At 36.5% G+C, this 26,442-nt stretch overlaps 1 protein-coding gene across 3 annotated transcripts in view; it reads left to right on the top strand.

The window, feature by feature from the left end:
• The window catches only part of TLL1 (tolloid like 1), a 126,130-nt gene extending 108,586 nt beyond the window's left edge, over positions 1 to 17,544 (top strand). For all 3 annotated transcript variants that reach the window (XM_021555681.3, XM_085578004.1, XM_085578005.1), the window contains 5 exons: positions 2,281 to 2,406; positions 3,760 to 3,887; positions 8,537 to 8,750; positions 13,616 to 13,866; positions 15,508 to 17,544. In XM_021555681.3, coding sequence (XP_021411356.3) covers positions 2,281 to 2,406; positions 3,760 to 3,887; positions 8,537 to 8,750; positions 13,616 to 13,866; positions 15,508 to 15,642 — 854 coding nt within the window. In that variant the 3' untranslated portion in view covers positions 15,643 to 17,544. The remainder of the gene's footprint in view (positions 1 to 2,280; positions 2,407 to 3,759; positions 3,888 to 8,536; positions 8,751 to 13,615; positions 13,867 to 15,507) is intronic.
• Positions 17,545 to 26,442: the final 8,898 nt, after the last annotated feature.

The following is a 26,442-nucleotide window of genomic DNA, read 5'->3' as shown; positions in this document are numbered from 1 at the left end:
TTTTAAACTGGGCAATCAATTTGACAGAAAGTCTGTTCTCAATTATGAAGTGTGAGGAAGGCTTGTTCAACAGTTGCATCTTTGATTAACTATGTACAAGTAATTATTGTAGTTCAAATGTGTTCCAAAGCTTCTCCTTTCTAACTTCTGTCCATTATTTTATTTCTGACGATATCCAACATGGGATTATTTGCTTATGCACTTGTTACTTAAGAGATTATTTTATAGAATATAAGCATATCTAATGTTAAAATACTTTTCAGTGTTTTCAGAGTTTGGTGGATGATGAAAATTGACAGGGCTTTTATTTAGAATTTGTGCTCCTACTCTGTATTTGAAAGCTAACTGGAATGCATTTTGAGCTTGCCTTCCTTTCATTTTGTTATTCTGGTGGAAAATTACAAACTAATATTGAAGACTTTTGTTCATATTCACTCTAATTTCTCACTTGCTACTTTTCACTTGCAATGTAGAATTAATTTATGATAGTGCTTGATTTTGCAAAATTATGACTTTAGTTCAAAATTGCATAGATTTGCTACCTCAGGGGCTTGCTTTGCAAGGTACATAAATAGTGTATTGTGGAGTTTCTGTGCTTCCTATCATCATCAAAATGACAAGTAGTATTGCTTTGAATGTATGGTTCCAAGAGGTATCTATCTATGTTTTCAACTCTTTCTTAACCTTCGATCTGTTTGCATTTGCACAAAGCTTCCAAAAACTTTCAGTGCAAACAGATTTGAGATTTACAGTACAAAATGCAGTGAGTGCTTAGGTTTGACTTGCAGAATTTACCTATAAATGCACATTATCATGTATTATAGGTAGAAGCTGATTTTTATGGAAAGACCAGTGAGTCAACAGGTTAGGTGCTGAATACATTTTGCAGAGGAAGATGTCATGTATGCAATTACAATGCAAACTTCCTTTGCTGTGTTACTGAATATGAGCATCAGTAAGGGCAGGGAAAAAATGCATGAGTAAGGCAATGAAAAGAGACTTAAATTATCCATGGTGGCTTCTCATCTATAGAAATTCTTACTGTACCTGCTGAAGTGTGAAATATCACATTGCCTTGTTTGGAGATAATGTTAACTGTTATTTTCCAAAGTAAATAAGACAAAAGACTAAACTGTCTGCATTCCAACCCACAATAACCAGCCCCCTAGGATGACCAAAATTCCTTTTCTCCTTTTCCTCCTCTCTTTCATATGTTGAAATGGCACATTTAGAAAAATACAGGGGAGGTTTAATATGTGTATGTATATACATATATATATATATATGCATATATTTTTATATCCAAGAATGTGTATATTTATATGTGTGTGTATACATTGATAGTTATATACATGTGCACACATATATGCATGTATGTGTCTATCCATGTCAGGAGTAGTCTGCTTCTTTTAAAGGGACCAGCCTCATCTAAACCAAGAACAGCTGAATGACATAGAAGCGTGGCAGCAGAGGCCTCTTGCTGCAATGACAGCCTGTTAATCTAGTTTGGCTTTTTTCCATGCAATGAATTTGTAGCTGTTTAATGCAGGTCATATTTCCTCCGCTACTCTCTGCTTTATTTCTAACACACTAAAAGCTCTTTTGAAGGATTATATGTTAATAAACAGAACTGCGTGCTATACTGTAGCTTTTGAATTAACTAATGCCAAATTCTTTTTTCTTTTCTTTCAATGAAATGTTTTTCTTTTTGTGATGCTCTATAATGTCCAGATTTATTAAAAGTAAAGTACACTGTCACTCTGCTGGGGGAAAAAACCCCAACTTATTAGAAAAGCTTATGTGAACTCTCTCTTACATGTTTAATGTGTAGAAGTTGAAGTCTTTTTTGATCTATATGTTCCTTTCAAGATATCAGCATTAAATTATGGAATTTGTACAAATCTGGAATAATTTGTGTTGTCCAACACTACCATTGTTTCCAAAGATAAAACAGGATATTTATGAAACTTTTACCAGCTAAACCACTCGAAAGAGCAAAAGCTGGTGACTCTCTTACCTCCTTTGTTCTAGCTGGTTTATTTTACTAGTGTTCTCCTTTAGGAACTAATGCTCATTTCCTAGAAAGATGAGACAGATTCTGTGCCACAGTGAAGGCTGCAGGCTGAGCAAAGAGCAACTAGAGCTAAGGCACCACAAAAATGCCTTACTGGGAAGAGTGACTGTGCTGTACCTTATCCTGCTCTCAGGCTCTGTGCTCCTCTTGGTAGCAAGGTCTGCTGGGAGCTGTGTGCTTACCTGAGCTTGTTGTGTATTTTGTAGACAAGGATGAGTGTTCAAAGGACAACGGTGGCTGCCAGCACGAGTGCATCAACACAGTAGGAAGCTATGTCTGCCAGTGCCGGAATGGATTTGTGCTACATGAAAATAAACATGACTGCAAGGAAGGTGAGTAGGAAGGCAGCGGAGTGGTTGGTTACACAACTGTCTTCTAGAAAACTTTCTGCAGCTCTCCTTTCAAACAAAAGAAAGGAAAAAAAGTTCTCGGTATTGGGATGTTAGACATTTGGGCTTAAGCACTACGACATCCCTCCCCTTTCCCATCCCCTCCATCCCCAGCATTTGTGTGGGCTGAGTTCGAGGTCCACAGGAATGAAGTTTGGAAAACTTGGGATCATTGGCACAGAGTGCTACTTTCAATACTTCTGTGAGGTGTAGAATATTCAAAGTTCTGATAAAGTATTTATCTAAGGCTGTATTAAACACAGGGGTGGAGTTTCTGGAGAGAAGCCTGGTAAAGTTATGATTAGCTGCTATCAGTAGCAGTTAGTTTCCTCACAGCTGGGTTGAAACCATATCTACCCTTTCTGGCTTTGTTTTAGGTGACATATTTAGACAATATAAGTTCCAGTCAGAATCTTCCTCTTGGCTCACTCCAGGTGTGGCTACCATCAAGAAAACAGTAGGGTTTGGGACTTATGTAGAATTTAAATGAACCTCAAGTGTGCACTATTACGTGAGCTGCTGTAATGTCTCAATGTTTTATATCATGGATTTAATCTGAGAGTAAAGACATGCCCTTTGTGAATTATTTGCATTTTCACTGGTTTTAGAATGCTACTTGCCTACTCTAAATTTTTTTTTTTTTTCAAATAATTCTCTGATATTTAGAAAACAAATTGAGATTGTTAAAAGTAAATACAAAAATGCCTTCTTTTAGTTCTGGGTACTAGTGGTTTAGTTGCAAAGTCAATGGTTAAGCTGCTATTTGTACATACTCACAGTTTAGTCTTGGCTGTTTTCACATTGTGTATATGTGAAACTGTGAGGTACAAATCAAATTGATTGCTCTGTAGCTACAGTGAAAACTACTGAGAATAAAAATAAATTGTTTGAGAACTTTCTTTTTGAGAAAGTAATGAGATTTCATATGGATTTGTGTACATATTTGTATGTAGGATGGGGAACAGGAAAATACTTGAGTTTTACATAATAAAAAAATAAGATAAATGTTTAATATTTATCTAATATTTATTCCTGTATAAGACTTTTTCTGAAAAAAACCATCCATTGTAAACAACAGTGTATGTTTCACAACAATCCATAGAGAAACGTGCTGGGTTAATGCTCTAAAGCACATACCTGTGGGGAAGAACATGACAGTGCACTCTGAAAAGCATGCTTACCTATCTTCCTAAAGACCCTTTCCACTTAGTGGCTGCCCTGACAAAAAATAGCACTTTTTTGACTGCTTCTGAATGCAGACCCCCAGACTAACTGACGCTATCCCTATTGGCACAGCTGAATGTGAACAGAAGATCCACAGTCCCAATGGCATCATCACAAGTCCCAACTGGCCTGACAAGTATCCCAGCAGGAAGGAGTGCACGTGGGAAATCAGTGCCACCCCTGGGCAGAGGGTCAAACTGGTGAGTCTCTGCCTTCCCTTCCTTTTCAGCTTTTCTTGCATCAAATCAGCTTCTCAAATGACTGCTCAATGATATGAAACTGTTACTAAACCTTACTGTCAGCGTGCATCCCATAGGTAAACTATTTTAAAAACTTGCTGAATCCTGTCCATTTCTGGCCAACAGGGACTACTCAATATCAGAGTCGTGATTTAAGTTTATAGTGATTGGAAATACTCTGCACAGTGAAGGCAAGAGGAATGCTTTCCTCCTGTCAGACTTTACTATGTTATTGTTGAAACTCATAAAACTTGTGCAAAGTTTTGGCAAATATGGCAGAGGCCATTTACACAAATTCCAATATATAGAAAAGGCAAAAATTTGAGTTATGAACAGTCCTCTATACACACCTTTTCCTGTTCTGTTTTTTTTTGAGGAGGAAAAAAGATACGAAACCCCTGAGAATCTGGATTTCTAATTTAAAAGTGGTTTCAAATTTTGACATAAGTAGCAGAGCAGCCTGGAGTAGATTTGTCAATTTTGTGTCCAGCTGGCTGAGGACAGAGCTGGTGTCCAAAGACAGGCCTAGCAAAGCTTAGATAGCTTTGCAGGTTTACTGAGGTTATGTAGCCTCTGTATGAGGCCAAATGCATGGTGCTGCCAATAGGGTTTCTGCTTTGAGCTCAGCTCCAGCATTTCTTTAGCAGCTTATTTTCAGGACAGCCACAACAAAAGCTGGCCTTGCATATATTTAAACTTCATAGATTGATTTTTCAACTGTTTTGGAGGAAATAAAATTAAGGAGAGAGAAGTCTCTGTTTCAGAGGTAGAAGCAATAGCCAATACTTGTGCAGGGATGAAAAGTGTATTCCAATCTCATAACTGCTGACCTTAGCAAACCCTAACCCCTTGTCCTGGTTTTGGCTGGGGTAGAATTGATTTTATTCACAGTGGCTGGTATGGGCCTGTGTTTTGGATTTGTGCTGAACAATGTTGATAATACAGAGATGTTTTTGCTATTGCTAAGCAGGGCTTATACAGAACCAAGGATTTTTCTGCTCGCAAGGAAGTTGGGGTTGCTCAGAGAGTTGGGGGGAGACACATCCAGGACAGGTGGCCCAAACTGACCACAGGGATATTCCAGACTGTTTGACATCATGCTCAGGATATCAAACCAGGGGAAGCAGGAGGAAGGGAATGGTCTTTGGAGTGATGGTGGGGCCCATGCGATGGCTGAACTCCTGCCTGCCCATGGGAAGCAGTGAATTCATTCCTTGTTCTGCTTTACTTGTGTGTGTAGCTTTTGCTTTCCCTATTAAAATGTCTTTATCTCAGCCCACAAGTGTTCTATCTTTCACACTTCCAATTCTCTCTCCAGTCCTATGGTGGGGCAGTCAGCAAGCAGCTCTTTGGGGCTTGGCTGCTGGCTAGGGTTAAACCACTCTTACTGGTGCTGATGTGGGATTGTGTATTGATCCCTGTTCACCAAAAGTAAAACAGTTGAACTGTACTGGAGGGGAATGGTGGCAGTGGAGAATGAGTGCTGTGCATGCTCTGTCCATTACAAGGGTGAAAAATAGGTTTCTAATTTGGGCAGCCTTCCTGCTGCTGCTTCTGAGCAAGTATTCTTCATACTGGCTGAATAAACTAAAGCCAGCCAGGTATAGGTGTGTTACTGTAAAAGCTTTTCCAATACTTATACCACAGCAGGTGAAATTCCAACATTCAGATATCCCTAGCCAAATATTCCATGGTCTACTTTACAAAGAAAAGATTTTTTTAAAATTGGATTTTGCAAATGGACCTGAAAAACATATACAGAATTTTACTAGATAGAATTTTCAACAATACCTCCATAATTTAGTGTCAGAGATCTGCTCTTCTGTGCAAGCCAGTAGGGTCAATTACTAAATTCTATATGTACAATATCTATAAGTTGTATAGTACAGCAAGGTCCCATATCAATAATACTAATGCCATAATTCCACACTGGATGATTATTTTTTCTTTCACACTGTAGTTAAGTTAACTTTTCATAGTTTTCTTGTACAAATTGAACGAGAATTGGTTGCTTCATGGTAACAAACCACATTAATTGTGAAGCTGTGCTTTCTTTTTTAAGAGGGGTATGTGTATAGAAACTAATCTTTTGTTGTGATTGCCCTCGCTCTGCTAATCATTGAAAAGTGTCTTCCTGAATGGGTTAAATTCAAGTATTTAGTGCAATTAAGAAACCTATGAAAAAAAGGATATGCACTTCAGAACTTTTAAATGAAGCATGTAGATAAAGATGGCTTTGAAAATGTACATAGCAGAGAGGCTGATTTCCATGAGCTAATCAGCCGGATGTTTATAAGAGACAGACTGAAGTGTCCCATCCAGGCAGCTGTCCATAAGTGCCACCGGCGTATCTGCTCGGTTGAGTGGTGTAGATAGAAAGGACTGGATGGCCAGAAGCTATATGTAACATTTCTGAACACCATTCCCACTAAGGAGACAAAACACATGTGGTTAAAATAGTCATGGTGGGGTAGCAATTCAAAAATATTTGTCTCAGGAAGAGAGGGTGTGATTGAATTATGCTACTAGCTTTATTAGATCATTTGTTAGCTCTGTTGGCAACAACTATTCAGTTATGTTTAAGGGAAGTTTGTGTACCAGTTCTTCTCTTTCAAACCTGCAAGAAATTGGCTGATTTTTTTAAAAACTGTCTATGGGTCTTTTAAAATATCAGGCATTTTGAGATTTTAAAGAGCTATGTGCCTTAAGATCCAGTTTTCCTTTAAAAAGCAAGCTCCTTGCACTCTCTTTGGAATTGCTAGAATAGATTGCTACACTCACAACATATTTAGGACTTTTTCTGCTCATATTTGGGGGACACAATATTACATGTACTGTGCTTCTGCAGGCTTGGGAATCCCAGTGAGAAGTCAAATATTAAAAACAATAGGTGTGTATTACAATTTATAGTGAGATATGTTTCCTAGAGAGTGTTGTTTTCATTGGAAGTTTTTCATGCTGGTGAGAAGTGAACAAAATAGATATAATTTTCCTCTAAAAGAAAATTAATTTCTTCAAGCTGCCTATTGCTCCCATTGATTCCAAGCTGGCTTGACTCAGCACTGTGTTTAAGTAACTCCCTTACTGAGACCTAGTCTCTCAGCTTTCTGGGGTTTTCTTAATCCACCAGATTTTATTTCTGTATAAATGACAACACATAGCTGGCATCATAAAAGTAGGATGGCTGACCACAGTTTAAGAGCAGCAGGAGTGACTGCTGTACAGCTGTTTTCATTGCCTCTGCAGTTTCAGTCCCTCCAAACCTTCACAGTGAAATGAACCTACATCCACTACATCACACAGCTCTTCACATAAAATAAGTGTTATTCTGAATATTGAGGTTCTCTGGGAAAAAAACTGTTTTAGCTCTTTATTTAGGTCAGATCTTAATATAATTTACCATTGCATGTCACATTCTCCACAAGTGATTTGGTAGGTCAGATTTGTTCTGGTGTACCAGAGAGAATGCTTAATTGTGATATTTGCTCAGTATTTGGTAGCTCAGTTTTATTCCTTTCAATTATTGTTTCTTAATCCTATTCTGTTTGGATTATGGTGTTTTGTTTGGGGCTTTCTGGTTTGTTTTTTTTTTTATGAACAGTCAGCTACATGAGTACTCGTGAAAGCATGTGTATTTGGTGGTTTTATGCTGTTTTGTTGAACAAAATAGATTTTGAATTCCACCTTAAATTGTAGCTTATGCTATACAAAATTCACAAAGATGTATATTGCCTTCATAGTGTTTACATGAGGAGAAATTACCAGATATTAAGCTTCAGCATTGTTGAAATTTAGTCCTGGTCCAAAAGTCTTATCTGGAAAATCTTACATGTCCCCTTGAAATAAGTTTGTTTATATCATTCTAGTCTTGGAAGACAGTCTTCTAGATCAGAAAAGCAGGCATTAGTTGTATGTGTGTTATCAGTCTCTGTCAGGCATGGCATACACTTTTTGGAAATGCCTGAAGTTTTTTCCAACAATTAGCACAATTTTGTTGTTTTTCACAATGCTATTGCTAGCAAAAATGTGGCCTTAGCATGAAGGGTGAAGCCTGAAACATCATTAAGTTGTAAGAATAAAAAAATAGATTTCTAAGTAATTAGAAAATATAACTTTCATGCATAAACCTTCATGTGGAAAAGTCATTCTCAAGAGGCTTTAGTTGCAGTGTGATGTAGGTTTTAGAAAAGGGCAGGGGGGAGCCATTATGCTTTGCAGATGTTTCAATCAATCCTCAACAATGCAAGGAACAGTAATTTCTGACTTTTTGCTGTTTTGAATGCTCTATGAAATTTGGAATAATCCTAAAAACAGTGCACATTTAGCAGAAAGGCAGCATTATTCTAGATTTAATACTCTCTTATAGGTAGTAGTTGTTATAAAGATGCCTTTCTGTATGAAGGATGATGCACTCTTGAAGTTCAGTGTCTTAGCTTTTATTCCACATTCTCAAGATCAATGTATTTTTCAAATCTACAGGCTTGTAGAAGCAGTAATGTTAAATCTGTCGTTTTAACTTCATCCTTGTATTCTATAACATATTAATATATATGTGTACGTACCGTGTAAATACAGTCCCACAATGGGTCATTTTACTTTTTTTCCCCTAGACATTCAATGAATTTGAAATAGAACAACATCAGGAATGTGCTTATGACCACTTGGAAGTGTTTGATGGTGAAAGTGAAAAATCGCCAATCCTGGGACGCTTATGTGGCAATAAAATACCAGATCCTCTCATTGCTACTGGAAACAAAATGTTCCTCCGCTTTATTTCTGATGCTTCAGTTCAAAGAAAAGGCTTCCAAGCAACTCACTCTACAGGTCAGAGATCAGGATGTACTTTTTACTAATAACTTACCCATTGTTCTTTAGTGGTAGATACACAGACTTTTTTTTTTTTATTGAGTTCACAGATGTAACAGCTGTATCTAATGAAGCCTTAAGCCCAGTAGAAAAAGTCTGAGATTGCAGAAAGTACTCTCTAATATTTTAGATGTTCTTTTCTCTCTGTCTCTCTCTCTCTCATAAGTGAGAAATTAAAAGGTGTTGCAACTGAGTCAAATAAGAAATGAGGGTCCTCAGGATCCATGACTTGAGATCATAAAAGATTGAATATCTTTTCACTGTATCGGTAATGACAACACTTAACTGGGACATGTGATGCACCTCCATTACTCTCTTGTTCTAACTTAGACATTAATCTGAGTTTTGTGTAAACAGATACTTCTTTCCCATAGTGCTTAAAGGAAAGACAAACCAAAGAATAAAAAAAAACCAAAAAAACATTAACGACTTTATTAGGACCTTTAGAATATAATGTTCTTCATATTTCCATTCAATTTTCGCAACAAGAAGTTGGAAACAGTGGTTTGTAATAGCATTTATAGAGTTTTTGGGATATTTTCAGTGTATCGATTTTTCCCCTGATGTTGCTTGGCTTACAGTGGCCTCTAGTGCTGAAGCTCTGAACATCCAGTGCCTGCAGGAAAACAAGGGGACTTGAAGCTTCTTGACCTCTACTTTAATCTTCAATTATAATGAATTCTTTCTTTACTTTCCAGAATTCATTCTTATTTCTCCAGGCAATAAATATTTCAGAAAACATTTCATAAATATATCCTCTAGGAGATAAGTTTTAGTGACAGGTAATAGTTATGAATAGAATTATCAAGGTAATGAGTTTCATTACATTGTAATAAAAGTTAATAATATACAATAATTTAATAATATAATTGTAATATTACAAGGTTAATGTAATATTATATTACCCAAAGTATCCATCAAGTTGATGTGTAATGCTCAGCTAAAAAATCCTCATATATATCAATGCTGGCATTTTGTCCTTTTATTCCTTCTGATTTTTTCTAAGTAATTAAAAATCTTTATTAGTTTAATTTACCTTTCAGAGAAAGACAGTAGACAACAGTATATGAAATCTTTATGATCTGGGCCTTGAAAGTGAATAGTTTAGCTACCTGTAACTCAGTTATTCTTGTGGAAAATCTTGTTTTATAAGCATCCAATATTTTGCTTTCCCTACTACAGTAACTTTTTCCCTTAGATGCAAAATTGAAGTAATAATTACCCATTTCTAATTACCTCAGGGTATATAGTTAAAGGTCAGAACTCTTGCTAGAACAAGTGTTGTAAAACTGCTGTTTCATTTATTGTCCTCACTTTCAGTTTGCAGGACTGGAGCAGTAAGTATGCTAACAAAGTTCAGATGTATACTCCCTAAATTCTAAAGATTGCAAGTTTTGTTATGACTTGCTGAGTTTTATGTGCCTTAAATATAAAAACATCTGTAGCATGGACAAGCATGTGCTTTTCTGAAAAACTGCGAAAAATAAAATCTACCCAGTTTTTTAAGAATGTTATAAAAAACTACAAAGTTTACTTCCTTAAGAAAGGACCTTTATTTCTGTCAGCTGCTGTTGCACAGCCTGCTCCCTGAGATGAACCCTCATCTCTGGCATGTAGTGTTGGAATGAGGGACAGCTCAGGTCTTGCAGTCTACTCCTCCAGCCTTGAGCCAAACACAGATGCTTGTGAGAATTCTGTGAGAATTTTACCTTTGTGCTGTGGGCACATGTGAATGAACAGATACCTAACAAGTGTATGGGCAGAGGATATATTCCCTTAGTTAATCTTTTCTAGAAAAAAACTGGTTGAATGGTGTGCAGTGGAAGTAGACAAGGTTGTGTGTGATCCTGCACAGCTGTACAGACAGACAGGGAGTGCTGAGGAAGATGCTTCTGTCACTTCTAACATGTTGGCAGAACTCACTCAGTGAAAGGGCTGCTGTAACACAACAGCAGTGAAAGAGCAGCTGGATTCTGTGCCCAGAGCTGCTGCATTCCTGGCATCTTCATGATTTAATGGCCCCTTATTATTCCAGTAGATGCTGTCAATGATGATTTCCCTTCTATGACACTTTTTGTCTTGAAGTGCTATCCAATTTCCAAATTTCCATTTAATATTTCAGAAAACAGGATAAAAATGTAGCAGCAAATACAGTAAAGCTTAAAAAATAAACTGTATGGAAAGGCTTCCTTGGGTGGAGCAAAACTTATAAAATGCTGTTTTGAAAGTGCAATGCAATTTTAGAAGGAGATTGTCATATTTTCCCCTCAGAAAAGGCATAGCCCATCCAAGAGGAATTCATAAAAATGCTCCTGACAGAACATTAAGCATCTTTGTTCAGGGAGTGATCTGATTGCCCTAACTCAGGCATCTAGTTCTCTTCTGGACAACTTCATTTATGGTGCCTGACCTCCAGATACTGCTCTAGGAGGTAACAGATCTACAGGTCCTATTTGTATATGTCAATGCTGGGAGGATATCTCAAACCAATTTGGATATCTCAGATGTCACTAAGTTTAGATGCTTGTGTTGCTCCCAAAATAGCTGTGGTAATTCAGTATGGGAGTGCTGAATCAAATTTATAATCTTGTTTCATTAGTTCAGATGGAGTGGATTTAAGCTTTTCCCAACTGTCTGGCTTGTTAGACAGTCAGGAAACTACTGCTCGATTTGTTACATTTGTAATAAGCCTCAAAGTCCCCAGAAGGGTCGTGAAACATGAGAGGTTTTTGTGCCTTAGCTAATCTAGAAAGAGTTTTTCACTGAAGCTTTGAGATCACCATGGTTTTAGAAGCTGGACATATTTCCTTATGGTCAGAAGCAAACACCCTGCCTCCAGCAGAGCAGCTGTGCCTGCACAGTGGAACCCACAGTGGGTTAGCTCTGGCACCAGGGCTAAGCAAGCAGTGCTGGGTGGCTCTGCTCTGTTCTGTGCCTGTCCCACATGTCCCAGGGCAGAGCCTCGTAGTGCAGGCTAGATGTAGACTTCTGAAACTACACCTTAATTCTTATGAAACTGAAAATTTGGTTGTAATTTCTATTCTAAAATATGAGGCTATAATCTGTAAGAGAAGGGCAGGGGAAAAGGAATGGCCATTTTTTGTGGTTGTATGGCTACAACTTTCCTTTAAGCTCGTGCCCTCTGTAGCAAACAGAGGGAAAGAATGCAGACAGTTCATTAAATGTTTTCTTTTTTTTCAGCTGTTTGGTGTCTGAGGCAGTGAGATGTTCCTAATGTTGGCAAGAGCCCAGTAAAACAAACAATAAACCCAAAACAACCCCTTCTCCCCTCAACAACAACAAAAACAACAACAAAAAACCCCACAAATGAAATTCAGAATAGGGAGAAAGACCAGTAAATTAGAATATCAATGAGAAATAACTGTTTGAACTATCTTGCTGATGTTTTATGATGTGCTCTTTTTTATTCTTTAAGAGAAAACTATTTGAACTGATCATGCATAATGGATTACTTACATAATTTATATTTCCTGGTTTTATTCCTTCATTTCCCTATTAAGAAAAAACCCACTCTTTTTAAAGAGTAAGGATTTGGTCATTACCATTATTAACTATCAGCTGAAATGTGTCTCCTTGCAATATACTAGTGCAATTGGTCATGTTTAGTGTGGGTGGAGTCTGTGAAGTAAAATTCAGTATCCCTTCACCAAAGCTTAGAAAGCTTTGAATCTTGCTCTTCATTTCAGGTTACTCTAAAATAATATCTATATATATTTAAATGCAAAGAAAATTATATGTTTATTTATAAAAATTAAATCTAAACTTGTGCGTCGTAATGTTTTGTTCAAGCTCATTTGCACTTGATGTTTTTATCAAGTGCTGTAAGAGGTGATTTGTTCTTGATGAGAAACCAAAACAAAATTATTCTGTTTGCATTGAGTTCTTCATACATGTAAAGTAAAAAAGTCTGCACCCACCTTTTGGAAATATGATGCATTTTGGAAACAATGAATTTTTTTCTTAAGTACAATTTTTGTCTCTTCTTCATTGGGTTTTAATAACATTTTTACTTATTTGGTTTACACCTTATTCACCTATGCACTAAAGCTAATTCATATTTAAATTCTGAACTCTTTGAGCAGTTACAAACATGCTCTAAAGCCCCACATCCATTTTTCAACTGCATACAAATAGAGATTTATGCTAAAATAATGGTTTTGACAAAAGGCACGGATGTCCTGTCCAAGTCTTGCCTCAAGAGCAGGCTTTCACTTACAGGACTTTATCTGGTAGCAGCAGCTTTCTTCCAGCCCATTCTTTTGCAGAGAAATGCCTGCCCATGTACTACATAGCAAGCAAGGAAGCAAGCTTTGCAGTGGTGTTTAGTATTGAGCTGCCTCTTCAGGTGCCACATTATGGTTTTAGCTGACACTACTGTGAAACAAAAGAGTTTTGCACTCAGTCACTGACTGCAAGTGTGCTGGAGCTGATCCTCCTCATCACTTGCAAATGGTGTCATTACCTCCTGTGGAAGTCACCACTGCTGGCCACGGGAATCTTTCCAGTCCTACTCAAAGACTGTCATACTGCTTAAACCACATTCCTTTGGTGTTCCCTGTCTTCATCTTTCAACTGAAAATGATGAACTGTGTCCAAGTGTCTCTAGTTATAAAAGAGAATTTGTAAAAGAAAACTCAGAATGATGGAATTAAATTCACACTCTGTAGTACTTCTCTCTCAGCTTGTTTGATTAACCTGCTTGTGACATTAAAATGCACACAGCCTGAATGAGACTGGGCATCTATGAAAAGAAAACACAAATTTGCACCGAATAAGCTTCATCTTTTTTTCCCTCCATTTAGAGTGTGGTGGTCGTTTGAAAGCTGAACTCAAGCCCAAGGACCTGTACTCACACGCTCAGTTTGGTGATAACAATTACCCGGTTCAGGCAGACTGCGACTGGCTGCTGGTGGCCGAGCGTGGTGCTCGCGTCGAGTTAATGTTCCAGACTTTTGAGGTTGAGGAAGAGGCAGACTGTGGCTATGATTATGTGGAGCTTTTTGATGGTCATGATAAGACAGCAGTGAGACTTGGTCGATTTTGTGGATCTGGGGTAAGTAAATAGGTAGAAACCTTTCTATTTTTAATTTCTACAAAAAGAAGAAAGGCAGGGCAGAGGAAAGTAAGGGTCATGAGATTCAGTTACTACACCTTATAGTGAAGGTACTAGATTATCTGTGTCAGATTTTAATGTATAAATTTGCAGGCTTGTAGTACAATCATTCCCCTGAAATATTTTCATCAATAAATATTCTTACCTATTTTTTGACCAAAGTATTGTTATGTTAAGCTTTAAGTAGCTGGCAGTGGCGTGTTTATCAGCACACAAAGAAAAGTTAGCAGCTTTTTTTCTTACATAGAGGGAAATGCACCAGTGTTGAATATTAATACATTAATGTTCTTTCAATTGGAAAAAAGCCACATTTTAAAGTAGGAGGGGCAGCTAGGAAGCATTTATAGTATGCTTATTGACTTTAAAGTCTGATTTCTGTGAAAAAAAAAAATATGCTCCTAAATTAGGTGATTAATATGGGCCTTAAGAAAACTGTGAAATCCTTTATGCATTGTGTCACATTTTAACTGTGAGGCATGGAGGAAATTGGCCAGATGACACCCTGAAAATGCTGTATCCTGTTTCTCATTTTAGACTTGCACTGGTCTGCGGGCTGCCTGCCTTGTGAAAACTGGTGTAATGATCCCAGAAGTCTTCCTCAATTCTTTATATGTGTGCCAGTGCAAGCACACTTTTGTGCATATACTCTTTGCCTAGATAAAAGGCTTCAAAGACTATATAAGATGACAGGAGCTCAAGTAATTTTGTGTCACTTTTTTCAGCCTCTGGGATGGATCAAACATCTCACTCATTCAGACAAGTTACCTGTAAACTGGCTTAAATCCTTTTAGTGCATTTCTGAACACTAATTAATGCTGCACAAAAGGTACTTCTATTTGAACTGCAGGGGATGCATTCTAAGGGAAATGCTACAACTGAGCCTAAAATCTACTAATTTACACAAAACAATATTTTTCTTTGTAAGTTACCACATTTTACAAGTAAAAGGGCAGCTAACCAGAAAATGGGCTGAGTTATTTTCTTTTTTTGGGGGACTGGGGTGGAATTTTGGTGATGGTTTGGTTCTGATAAGATGTAAATGAATGGCTTCAGATGCCACATAGGATAGATACAGTTAAATAGAAAGGCTATTAAAAATAAAAAGCATAATTATTTAAACTGGAGTGGGAAGAAAATATGTTAGTACATACTACCACCTTCTCAGCTTTAGAAGGAGGATTTGCTAGTGCAGCTGCTACTTCTGATCAATGTGCTTCAGTAATAAAACAGGACATTGTGAGGGCTGTGAAGAATAAGATAGAAAATAGTATTAGCCTCTGTTGTTCATCTAAATTTAGAATATTGTATATGGTCCTGCCCAGTCACTTACTTTCTCCAGCAGAACTAGAGAAAAACTAGAAGTTTAGGTTATTTTCTTAGTCTACCTCTAAAATTCTTAACCTTTAACTGAGAGCACAAGAGATTGAACTATTCTGTCTGATGTCAGATGGCATTGTATAAGGCACAGTGTAATTATGTGATGAAGTGTAGCAGGAAAAGCAAAATATTCATAAAGAAAATAATAGTGTATGAATACACAGAGTGGACAGATAATTTTTTCTTTTTATTAATTTATTTTAGCCACCAGAAGAAATTTATTCAGCAGGAGAATCTCTTCTACTTCACTTTCACACTGATGATACAATCAACAAGAAAGGATTTCATATACGATACAGAAGTATAAAATATCCAGATAGTGTGCACACCAAAAAATAACACAAGAACCTCTATGCCAGAAAAGAAGAGTGAGAAAGAACGCACAGTGAAAAGGAAGGAAGGCATGCCATTTTCTTTTAAACTGAAGTTATTAGCACAAATGTTTAACAGAAGTTCAGTTGAAATGCTGACTTATAATACCAGAGACTGAAATAAAATAAAAGAAGAAAGTCACCTACCCCAGTGAAATAGTCAAGACAACGATGTGCAGGCTCCATACTTGACTGTCTCTGCAGAGCTTGTGAAAGGACTTTGCATGCAAGGAGAATATAAAAGCTTTTGTTCATGGTCCAGTATTTGCTAGAACCGTGTGTGGATTCAATCAGTTTCATTCAGGGGAAGTTACCCTCTAGACTATTCTTCCTTCTGACAATTGTATGGTGTCTAGAAGGAAAAGAAGCTCTTTTAGGTCCCACACTCAAAATACTGTCCTTCTACCTAGTTGTTTTGACTTTGAATCCTGCGTACAGTGTGTACAAGGACTTGAAAGAAGATAAGAAATGAGAAGGCCTTCCTGCATTGTTCTGTATTTTTTACAAATTCACGTGTCATATCAGGTTATTAGTGTTTTGAAACTGGAAAATCCTACTTCTGAAATGTAACTGATCTATAGAGTATTTTGTTTTACTAAAGACTGAGAAGTCTGAACTGTTACATTGGTCAGCACTAGTGACCAATCACTAGGTGACTGAATTTTAATGGTGTAAGCATCTAAAAAATGTTTGGTTTACTGGTTAAGTAAGCTATCTCTGATGATGTGCTCTTATTTTGCACTGAATATAGAAAGAGACTGAAATAAAAACCTGTCCTGAATCAAAATCTGTATCCATGAGAGGGAGAAATGGTCAAGGATCATCCGAAACTCCTCCTACTGAATTTGTTTTCAGCAGTACATTTGAAACAACTGCTAAGCTTTATTTCCTTAGACTTTTTTGTGAATGAGCTATTTGCCTGATTCAGTTACTCAGAAATGAAGCTGCAGTAGTGTCCAAAAGACAAGTTTCCCAAAGAGGTTTTTGTTAGTTTTTTTCCTAAGAGTAAGACTATCCATGATAGTGAAGCAAAACAAAACAACAGACCCAGGATCTTTTTGATATCAAGTGTGAATTCCTATGGTGCTATTCCATGAACATTAAAAAAAAAAAAACAAACAACAAAACATGAAGTTTTAGACTTTTGAGCCAACAGTTTGCAGATCATGAATGTCTCACTACACCTGGCTGCATCTGGAGAAGGAAGGCATTACTGCTCCGATGGAAAGTGGGTTCCAATGGCAGTGCTATTCCTGTGGAACAACTACTATTTTTGCCTTAGAATCCTCGCACACAATCAGACAGATCTTCCTGTAGATACACTCCTAATTTGATAAATAATTTGAAATCTTGAGCATCTTAGCATACGCTAACAAAAGGATCTTCAAGCAAAAGCCCCATCGGCAGAGAGAGATCATCTCCTGTAAATACAGAGAGCTGCTTTTGATGTAGAGATATGTTACATTTAGAACTGAGATATTCTATGTGCTTTAGGCCATACACGGCTCTAGTCATAATGTATATGCATTTTGTAAGTATTGTATGAATGAGTGCTCCAGGAGAGTGAGAGGTATTGTATGGGTGAATATGAAATTGTTTCTTTATGTGCCAAGTTCTATCAGGACCCTATTTGACTGTAGCAACTTTTCTTTAAAGGCTTCATAGACAGATAACAAGGACTTCTAGTTTGCAAGAATCAAGTTTAAATGAAGTATTATGTTTCACTTACAAGAAATATTATTTTGATATCCTTTGATGTAAGTTGCTACTCAAATTAGCTTAGTTTTTGTTTCCTTCTATGAACATACATTGGCACTAATAAATCTGACCTTTTTTTATAAAAATAAAAACTGAATGTCTGTATAGTCTCTTCGCTTGTTTTAACAGCCCTGTTATTACTCATAAGTATTTTTCTTTTTAGATAGCTGATGTGTGTGAAGTTCAAAAAACCTTATAATATCTGTGTTTTTATAATTCTGCTCCAGTGTCTTTTTGGCTCATTTTTCAGGTTATTTGATCTAGAAATGAACTACAAACATTTTCTCCAAGGTCTTTTACTACAAAGTTCAGGCAGAGATATTACTGAAGTTAAAAATATAAAATGTGTATTCTTGGTGTTGTTACATAATTTATTAGCTGGGTGGAATTTCAATGCTTAAATTTCTGAAAGGAAAGCAAGCAGCAGCAGAAGCAGTGTCTCCCTGGCATTTTTTTAAATCAAAAATCCCAAAACTGGGAAATTCTGAGGCTGAGAGCAAATGCAAGTTCCCATGCTATCTTATTTTCCACTTTTCTATTCTCATCTCCTCACAATATTATCTCTCTCTGTTTGCTAAAGCCTTCCTTTCTCTAAATTTGGCTTTCTTATTCCCCTCAGGATTGCTCTAATAACCACAGGGTTGAGCCAAGATCATTACTTTTTGGAAAGGTTTCTTTTGTTGTTGTTGATTCATACAGGTACCTGTATAAATCCCGCTGTCCTAGATTAAATAGTGCAGCAGGAGCGGATGGAGAAGAGGTTGGACTGAGGGCAACACATTATGGTGTATTTCCAAAACCCTGTGAAAGGTGATTCTTTATGGCCATGTTGAAGTATTGCTTTTGAGCAGAACATTGCTGGGATTTTTTTCACATGGAATATGTAGAAGTCAGAAGAGAATAGTTGCCATAACTTTAAATACAAAGTTTGATTTTTCTTCTCTGATTGGTTATTCCTTTGTAGATCTCATATGCTTCAGAGCGGTGAAAATGCAGAAGGTGTTCTTAATGATTATCTTGCTGATAAATGGACCCATATGGGTTCTATCTTCTCACTGGCCATGATCCTAGTCAGTACCTCATGGTGCTATCAAGATGCTATTAAAAACACAGCTATTTACAAGTCCTAGGAGGTTTTTCCTGATGTAATGAAAAATGACATATGCAATGAACTCCTCCCTTATAGGGGAAGTATGCCTTATAACTAGCCTAACAATAAGAAGATAATGAAAAAAGAATTTATTTTGGTTCTTGAAATTGTGAAAAGCAATATGGGTTATCTACATGTGTAGTTCCAGCTTTGTGGTCTAGTTACAGTGCATTTACTGGCAACATTCCCATCAGGATGAAGATGATACTTGTTCTGCTTCCTATTTGACACAAGCATTTTTTTGACTGTGGCAAAGTCACTGGATTTAAATTACTTTTCCTGAAGAATATCATAAAGTTTTCTTCTCACTACATAAAGAACCTCTGATGTGCTAAGTATTACTCTTTAATGTTAAATTTATCTTAAAGTGTTATTTTGATGGAATGTACTGGTCTTCATAGCTGACAGGTTCTTGGAGAATTTAAGTCTGTGGCAGACCATATCCTGTGATCAATATCACACTCGGGTAAGAGGGAAGGTAAGGTATGCTTGTGAGAATCTTTCCTTGTGTCCTTAAAAAACCCTCCCAAACAAGCAAAAGAGACAAAAAGAATCAAAGTCATGAGTGAAAGTCATTGAAATTGTTGCCTTACATACAAGCTGTGGAGGTCAAGCTGAAGTGAATAAAACAAGGTAGGTGCACACATAGCAGATATTCTGTTCTTTGCTGACCTTTTGTTATAGTCTACAACATATTTGAGTAATATTGCCTTGCTGTGAGACCCATGAAATAGCAAGTTGACCTAAGCATGGGTAAGAGCCAAATCAGATCCTTAACACAATATTGCAGCATTACTTTTTCATTTAAAGCAGATTGCTTTTGAACCACTGTGAAAATTAAATTCATTGGATGGAAGCTTTATCCACCTGGGGAATCAGTTTTGCACTTTTGCTAAGCTGTCAGGGGGCAAGTGGCACACCTAATTTGTTCTAACAGAGGAAATTGTTGTTGACCTCACAGGCTGTGTGCGTGCTGCACTACCTGTGTGCTGCACCACCACAGAGAGCGGTCACCGCCGAGGCTCACTGGAACTTTTATAATTAAATGGTTATGTTCTGCCAAAATTTACAAATCTCAGAGTTTAGACACCTGATATGTGTATGCAAGTTCAGGAAAGTATTCAATCTTAAAATAGACCTGGCCAGTAACCAGAGGAGAATTTTGCTTTGACTTCAGGTTTGAAATTGGATCCAAATGAATAATAGGAGGGGATGGTTTATATCACATTAACATACCTGATCATACAGATTGGCAGAACCTTACCGGAGACTTGCTCTGATTTTGATTTTATCATTGCTGATTATGATTCGGTTATTAATTGGTAAGTCAAAAAAAATAAAAAAAGAATGAGGAGCCAGAACAAAGTGCCTGAAAAAGCAAAATATAAAGCTATCACAGATACAACTACATTACATCGAAAAAAAGGAGTCTCTAAAATCAGCACTGTTACTGATATATTATTTTTCAATGCATCCTTCATATTCTTAAAAAATGCTTTCTGATGTATTGCTTTCATCTCCCTAGGGAACAGTTAGATGATTTATTGCATTGGTTAGTGAAATTTTCAAACAGAGAACTGAAGACAATCTAAGAAATAGCATGCTTTGGTTCCTAATGATGTATGTCTAGAGTAACTACCCATTTGTGAGAGGGGGTAACACTGGGCTATAGCTTTTACAGGTTGAGGGGTTTTTCTCCCCTCTAGCACTATTAAGTTTTTCTGCTCTAAATTGTATTCTTGGGACTACATTTTAATGCTGCTTTGCTTGATTTAATTCAGTTAATCAAAATAATAAGCAGCTGCTTAATATTGTTTTGTGGAATTGGGATTAATGAACTCTGATTAAAAAAAAAAAAAACAAAGGAAAAAACACGTTTTGCAAGTTAGAAGTGTTCTTGTTTCCCCTGGTTTTTCATTCTGAGTTCACAAAGAAAAGACATAGCAGTGGCAAAAAATATTTACGGTACAGTGCTATTGGGTGGATAGCAAAAGGAAACATTAGCAAGGCTTAAATCTCTCTATTTGGATCACATTTCTGAAATTGTTTTCCTTGGGTTTTATTTGTAACCTATCAAATCTCATAATGATGCAAGATTAAGTGATATGACAGACAAAAAGGCAGATGACAAGTTTTTTTTTTGTGCATGTGAATGTCTTCAATGGCCTTCAGTTGTAATAATTCTTCTGTGTTGCAGCTACTGGAAAGGATCCCTGAATTTATGCATGTAGGTTAGAGGGTCTTTACTGTGTGATAGCAACATCTGAAATACAGGAATGCTAATAATCATTAGGAATATAAAATCTTTCAGAGCATGCTCAATGACCTTTCTCTCCTTCCATAGTAATGTTTTCTAGGGATGTCACATACGTGTCTACACAATGAAATGCAATGAAGGGAAGTTAAAGTGAAAAAGGAAAGATGAAAAAGACATTTTGGCTCACAAATGTCATGTCATTCATGGACCAGAATGAGATTGTTTAGAGCACAAGAATATATGTTACAAGAATATATAAAATTAATCTGAACAATACAGTATTAAAGCTGAGTGTCAGGAGACCTCTTTAGTGCTAGAGACAGAATAGTTTCCCAGGGATGATAGTCCCATCTCTTAAATGTCAGGAGCCATATCATAGAGAATGTTGTCATGGGGAGAGAGTAATAGCCAAAGGTGCCTTTAAGTTATGAAACTCTGCTCAAATTTGTGCAAAACATTTGCTATATGTTCAATTAATTTAATAGTAATAACAATATGCCTTTGTAATTGAAAGAACTGTAGCTAGTGAAGACAAAAACACTTCTATAACAATAGATAGAATGCAATAATGACTCACATCTGCAACCTGGACATCTTGAGTAATAATTCTCAAGTAGAATATTAATATATAGCAGGTGTTGACAGTTGTTGAGATGCCTTTATGGAATTGATGTTCTGAAGAGCTGCATGGACAAAACCTGACTTCTTGGAGATATCTTTACTAATATGCTTGCCTTTCTTACATTATTGCTATTTCTTCTGATCATCATGAGACAAACAGCTTTAATTACTAAAACCCAGAGCTTTGACTATGCTATATAGGAAGACCATACAGAGCTGAAAATATTACCTCTTGATATTTAATTAATTACTTTAAAATTCTATTTGTTATTATGTCAGCAGAGGCAATGTTACTATGAAGACATTGAATAAAATGTCTTTGGAATATGTCTAGGTAGTCAAAGTATTAACTTAATTTTTAGCCTTAATGTGAAACTTCCTTGAGATTACTGCACCATTGACATAATACTTTTTAAAATGTATATTTTAGAGCAGATAAATCCTGAATTTTCTTATTCAGTTTGCCCTGTAGGACATAAAATTATGTTAGTGTTAATTTTAGTTTACAGCTGTTTAAAATATGGGCTGATTCATTATATTATTGGAAGAAGTTGTTTTGTTGGCTTTTTTAGTGTGTGGTAGCCCACCATTATGCCTATTAATGGTGGTGAGGGAGAGATGCAAGCAGGGAGGGGCAGTTCTCAATGTTGTTTACACAAAATCTGGCTCTCAAATTGCAATGGGCATATTGCAAATGGCATATTAGTGTTATGTTTATGTATAGCCAGAATAAAAGTTCTGCTGAAAACTTTTCAAAGTACTTTTGTTTCAGGAAGCCTTGAGAAAATGTTGATTCTAATTAAAATAGCTGTATGAATAAAAATCAGACTTTTATTATTTTATTTATTTTATTTTTTTTTTAAAGCATTGATTCCAAGTCTTTCTTAGTGTTGGTTTGGCAGAACTAGGAATGAAAGGCTGTTGGGCTTGCCTTTCTAAAAGGACTTTGAGGATCTCCTTTCCTGAGGAGACCAGCATAGAGGATGGTTAGGTTTCCCCTCAAAAAGACAGTTGGCAATCCATGCAGTTGCTGGTTTTTACCCAGAAAGCCTTGGATTATTTGTTGGATTCAGTGTATCACACTGAAAATAATGGAAAAAGAAATACTTAGAAATATAAATTGGATTAAATTTGTTTACTTTATACTGAGAGTACTTAACCAAAGTCAACCAGGATCAAAGACATTTGTCAGAAAGTAAGATTACATATGTGCAGTTGCCTCTCTTCCTTTTCTTGAGAACAGCATATATCCTGTCTCTTCTGGGAAGTCACAAATTCACTGCTTTTATTTAAAATCTCTGTCACAGTGTGCCTTCATGAGGAGCTCCTGAACATGAAATAGGATTTGACTACAGTGTAGAATGACTGAAGAAGAACAGAAAAACTGAAATGTGGTGATAAAATACGGTGGTGTTATTCCTTCTGCACATATGGGAAGACCTTTTTTTTATTTATTTTTACTTTTGGTCATGATCTTCCATAGCAGTTTGCATACGAATGCAGAAAATACACCAAATATGTCCTTTAAAATCCCTTATTCTGTGTGAAGTTGTTGAATGAAGAACAGCTGTTTGCATCCTAAGTGAGATTGATTGTTTCAATTGAAAAAAAAAATAGTCTCTGGAAATAGTGCTCAATTGAAAAATGTATGCTATTGCCAGCATCCCCAGTGCTTGATGTCCTTCCAAAAAGAAAGACTACAGTTGCCTGTTATGGCACTTCATTAAATACTGTGTTCTGATACAAGTCACCTGAGGAATACTTCAGAATTTGTTGTTCTGTTTCCCACTTCATTTATTCGAAGTGTAAGAAACACAGTGGAAATCAGACAGAGTTTGTAGCAAAATTTATGGCAGAATAACATCAGGATTGCATTTTGAAATGGATCCCTGGCATGAACAGTAGAGTTCTGAAAGAGACCTACAGTTACCCCAGCCTACATTCACATCTTGCCTGTTCTGTATTTTGTCATATTTCTTCACTGGACTGAATTCCCACCCAGAAAATCATTTATCAAGATGCTTTTTAAAAGTTGGTTTCATCTTTCCCACTGGAAATTTCTTTTGAGGGAAATTCTCTTCTAGACAATCAGAGTTAACTGCTCTTTAATCAGGCATGAAGGGAGAGACACTGTTTATACTCATTTCAGCTAAATCTTAGTGACTAACATGGCATAATTTGTGACATTGTTTCTTTTGATTATTCCCTTATGGACTCTCAAATAAATTGTGAGTGCTTTGAAGAGGATATGTTGGATTGACTGAGTACGAGTGAGTTTTATGTTAGTTAGATGGCTTCTCTTATTTCATTAAAGCACAGCAATTTCCATTCTATTCCTACATGTCTCATATATATTTCAGTGCAAGAGAAGCTCACCAACTACTATTTCATTCTCTAGCATGCCCCTGCCCTTGAACACAGCCATGCAAGTTGTAAATGACCAGTCTCACTATCTTGTTTGTAAGATAAAGGCTCTGATAAACAGAGTTTTCAGTCACCAGTCACTAAGAAGAAGCAAAAATTACATAAAGAACAGGTTAAAAAGATAATATTTTGCAGGTTTTTGTAAGGAAAAAAAAAAGCCAAATTAATCCAGGGGTGAGAGACATCTAATGAATACAAGAAGAAATGGAAAGTAGAAGACCTTACTTTCTTATACTGGACCTCTTCTGTTGTAAAGAATATGTGAATGGCAGGACAAAACCAAGGCTAAGAAAAATGTGAAGAGGTTTGTGGTGGGTTTAGCTATAATAGAGTTAATTTTCTTCAGCATAGCTGTCTTTTGGATTTGTTCTGGAAAGTGTTAATGACACAGGGATGCTTATTGGTAAGCAGGACCTGCACAGAGTCAAGGCCTTTTCCACTCCTCACCCCACCCAGCCAGTGAGGAGGCTGGGGGTGCACCAGGGGTTGAGAGGGGACACAGCTGGAACAGCTGATCCCAGCTGACCAAAGGGATATCCCATACTGTAAGACATGCTCAGCAGCAAAAGCTGGGAGAAGAAGGAAGGCAAGGACATCTGCAGTGATGGCTTCTAAATTCTACACCAAGGGTGCATTTCATGCAAAATGGAGATGGAAATAGTGTCCAGGCACTGCACAAAAGCTTCAGGGACATTTATAGTGGTAAAAGCATTTCATTGAGGTTTCTTTTTATGTTGTTGTTTTTCACATTTTTCTATTGATCATAATATATAATCTAACTGCCTGTGACTTAGATTGGTGGATGAATAGCAAACCTTTCCAGCTTTGAAACAAACTTTATTATCACTTTTTTTTGTTCTGTACAGAATGTTTTTAGTGATTTTTACCTTATTTTTATGAAATCTACAGACTGTAGCACTCTTCTCATGGCCTATGCCAGGACCATGTGTCATTCATTTGGGATCACGTGAAAAACATAGGTAATGTCTAGTCTGATTTATAGAGTTGATGATTGCTATTAATAAGCATAAGACTTCTAGAGTATCTTTATTGCTGTATGACATAGCAGGACCTAATGGCCATATCCAGCCAATCTGTGTTTTTCCAAGGTCTGTTTTTCATCCTACAACTCTTTCCAAAATACCTGTATGTGACCCAAAACAAAGAGGATAGCATCAAGTCATTAATTAAAATGTGTAAGAAAATTTGTTCCCACAACTAAAGTGATTTGAAATAACGATTATATGCTGCAAAAACACAAATAACAAAGATACAACATTTTTTTTCCGGAAATGCTATTAGCTTTTACTACTTTATGGATTTAACCCAAAGAGCATGTGGAATTTTGGAATTTTTTACTATTCCTTCAGAAGGCATACCATGTCTAAGAATAGATAGACACTCATACAAAAATGGAATAATGTAGTTGTTGTGACATCTATGGAAGTAAGACATGCAACACCTTTCACTGGATTCCATATTTGTCATATCTATTTTAAAATAAATCACCAGCAGCTTTCCTTTGGCATTTTCTTTGACAAATGCTGGACAGAGAAACACCTTGTGTGCTTTCTATTACTGCACATTTGTCTTTAAAGCTGCTATCAGAAGTAAAAATAATTTTTTGCTTGTATGTTGAAAAACGTAAATTAATAAATGCAAATAAAAGCAGTCATGTGGGTTTTGGTGTTGCTGGATTTAAATTTTTTTTTCCTTCCAGGCAAAATTTTAGGAATATTTCCTTTAATTTTCTATGTTTCAACTTATCAGTTCACTTTGCCTTTTTCCTGAAATACAGTTTATCCATTTGTATCTCCAGAAGCAAAAACATATTCTTTCTGCAAGCTAGTCTTTCTTTCCTCCAAATTCACTTGCGTACAGTTTTCAAGGAAGACATATTTTTATCTGAAGAGCAGTCTTTTCTAATCTGAATTTAGAGCACCTTATGATTTAGCAATTTGCTTTTCTCCTGTCTTAAATATTTATTTAATCTGAAGATTTATTAATGTTACTCCTTTTATTCTTAAGCCTGCACTTAGACTGCAAAAGGTCCTTCTGCTTTTCTTATTTCCTCTAAATTCAAAGATAGTCCATATTTCTTATAACGCTGCTTCCTTATTTATCTTCCTGTCAATCATTATGTCTCTTGGAATTGCTAGGAAATCAGGTCTTTTCAGCTCTCTGTACAGCTTAAGTAATGAAGTTCTGCTCTGCAGTTGTTCAGGTCAGATTTTGACCCTTGCAGTTTATCACCCAACATCCTTCCGGAATGACAAGTCTTTAGCACCATTTATCTACATATTTTTAACATACAGATCAAAGTTAAAATAAGGCATCTCTGAAATTTAGTGTAACCTTTAAGTCCTAAAGTAAAAAATATGGCAAGTCATTTGCAGAAGGCACTTATAAATGCACTGAGTAGACTCAAAGTGAAAGATAGACTTGACTGAGACAGTAATCATCCTTTTGTTTGGAGGAACTCTTCACCTCCTGTATCCCATTCCCTTACAGTTCCTTAAATAAGTTTTTATACAAGTGCTATTGGCTGTAGGTTGACA

This window comes from Lonchura striata, chromosome 4 (genome assembly GCF_050655825.1).
Source record: "Lonchura striata isolate lonStrDom1 chromosome 4, ASM5065582v1, whole genome shotgun sequence".
NCBI lineage: Eukaryota > Metazoa > Chordata > Aves > Passeriformes > Estrildidae > Lonchura > Lonchura striata.
Note: the sequence above shows the minus strand (reverse complement) of the source record. Positions and strands in the feature narration are given on the sequence as shown.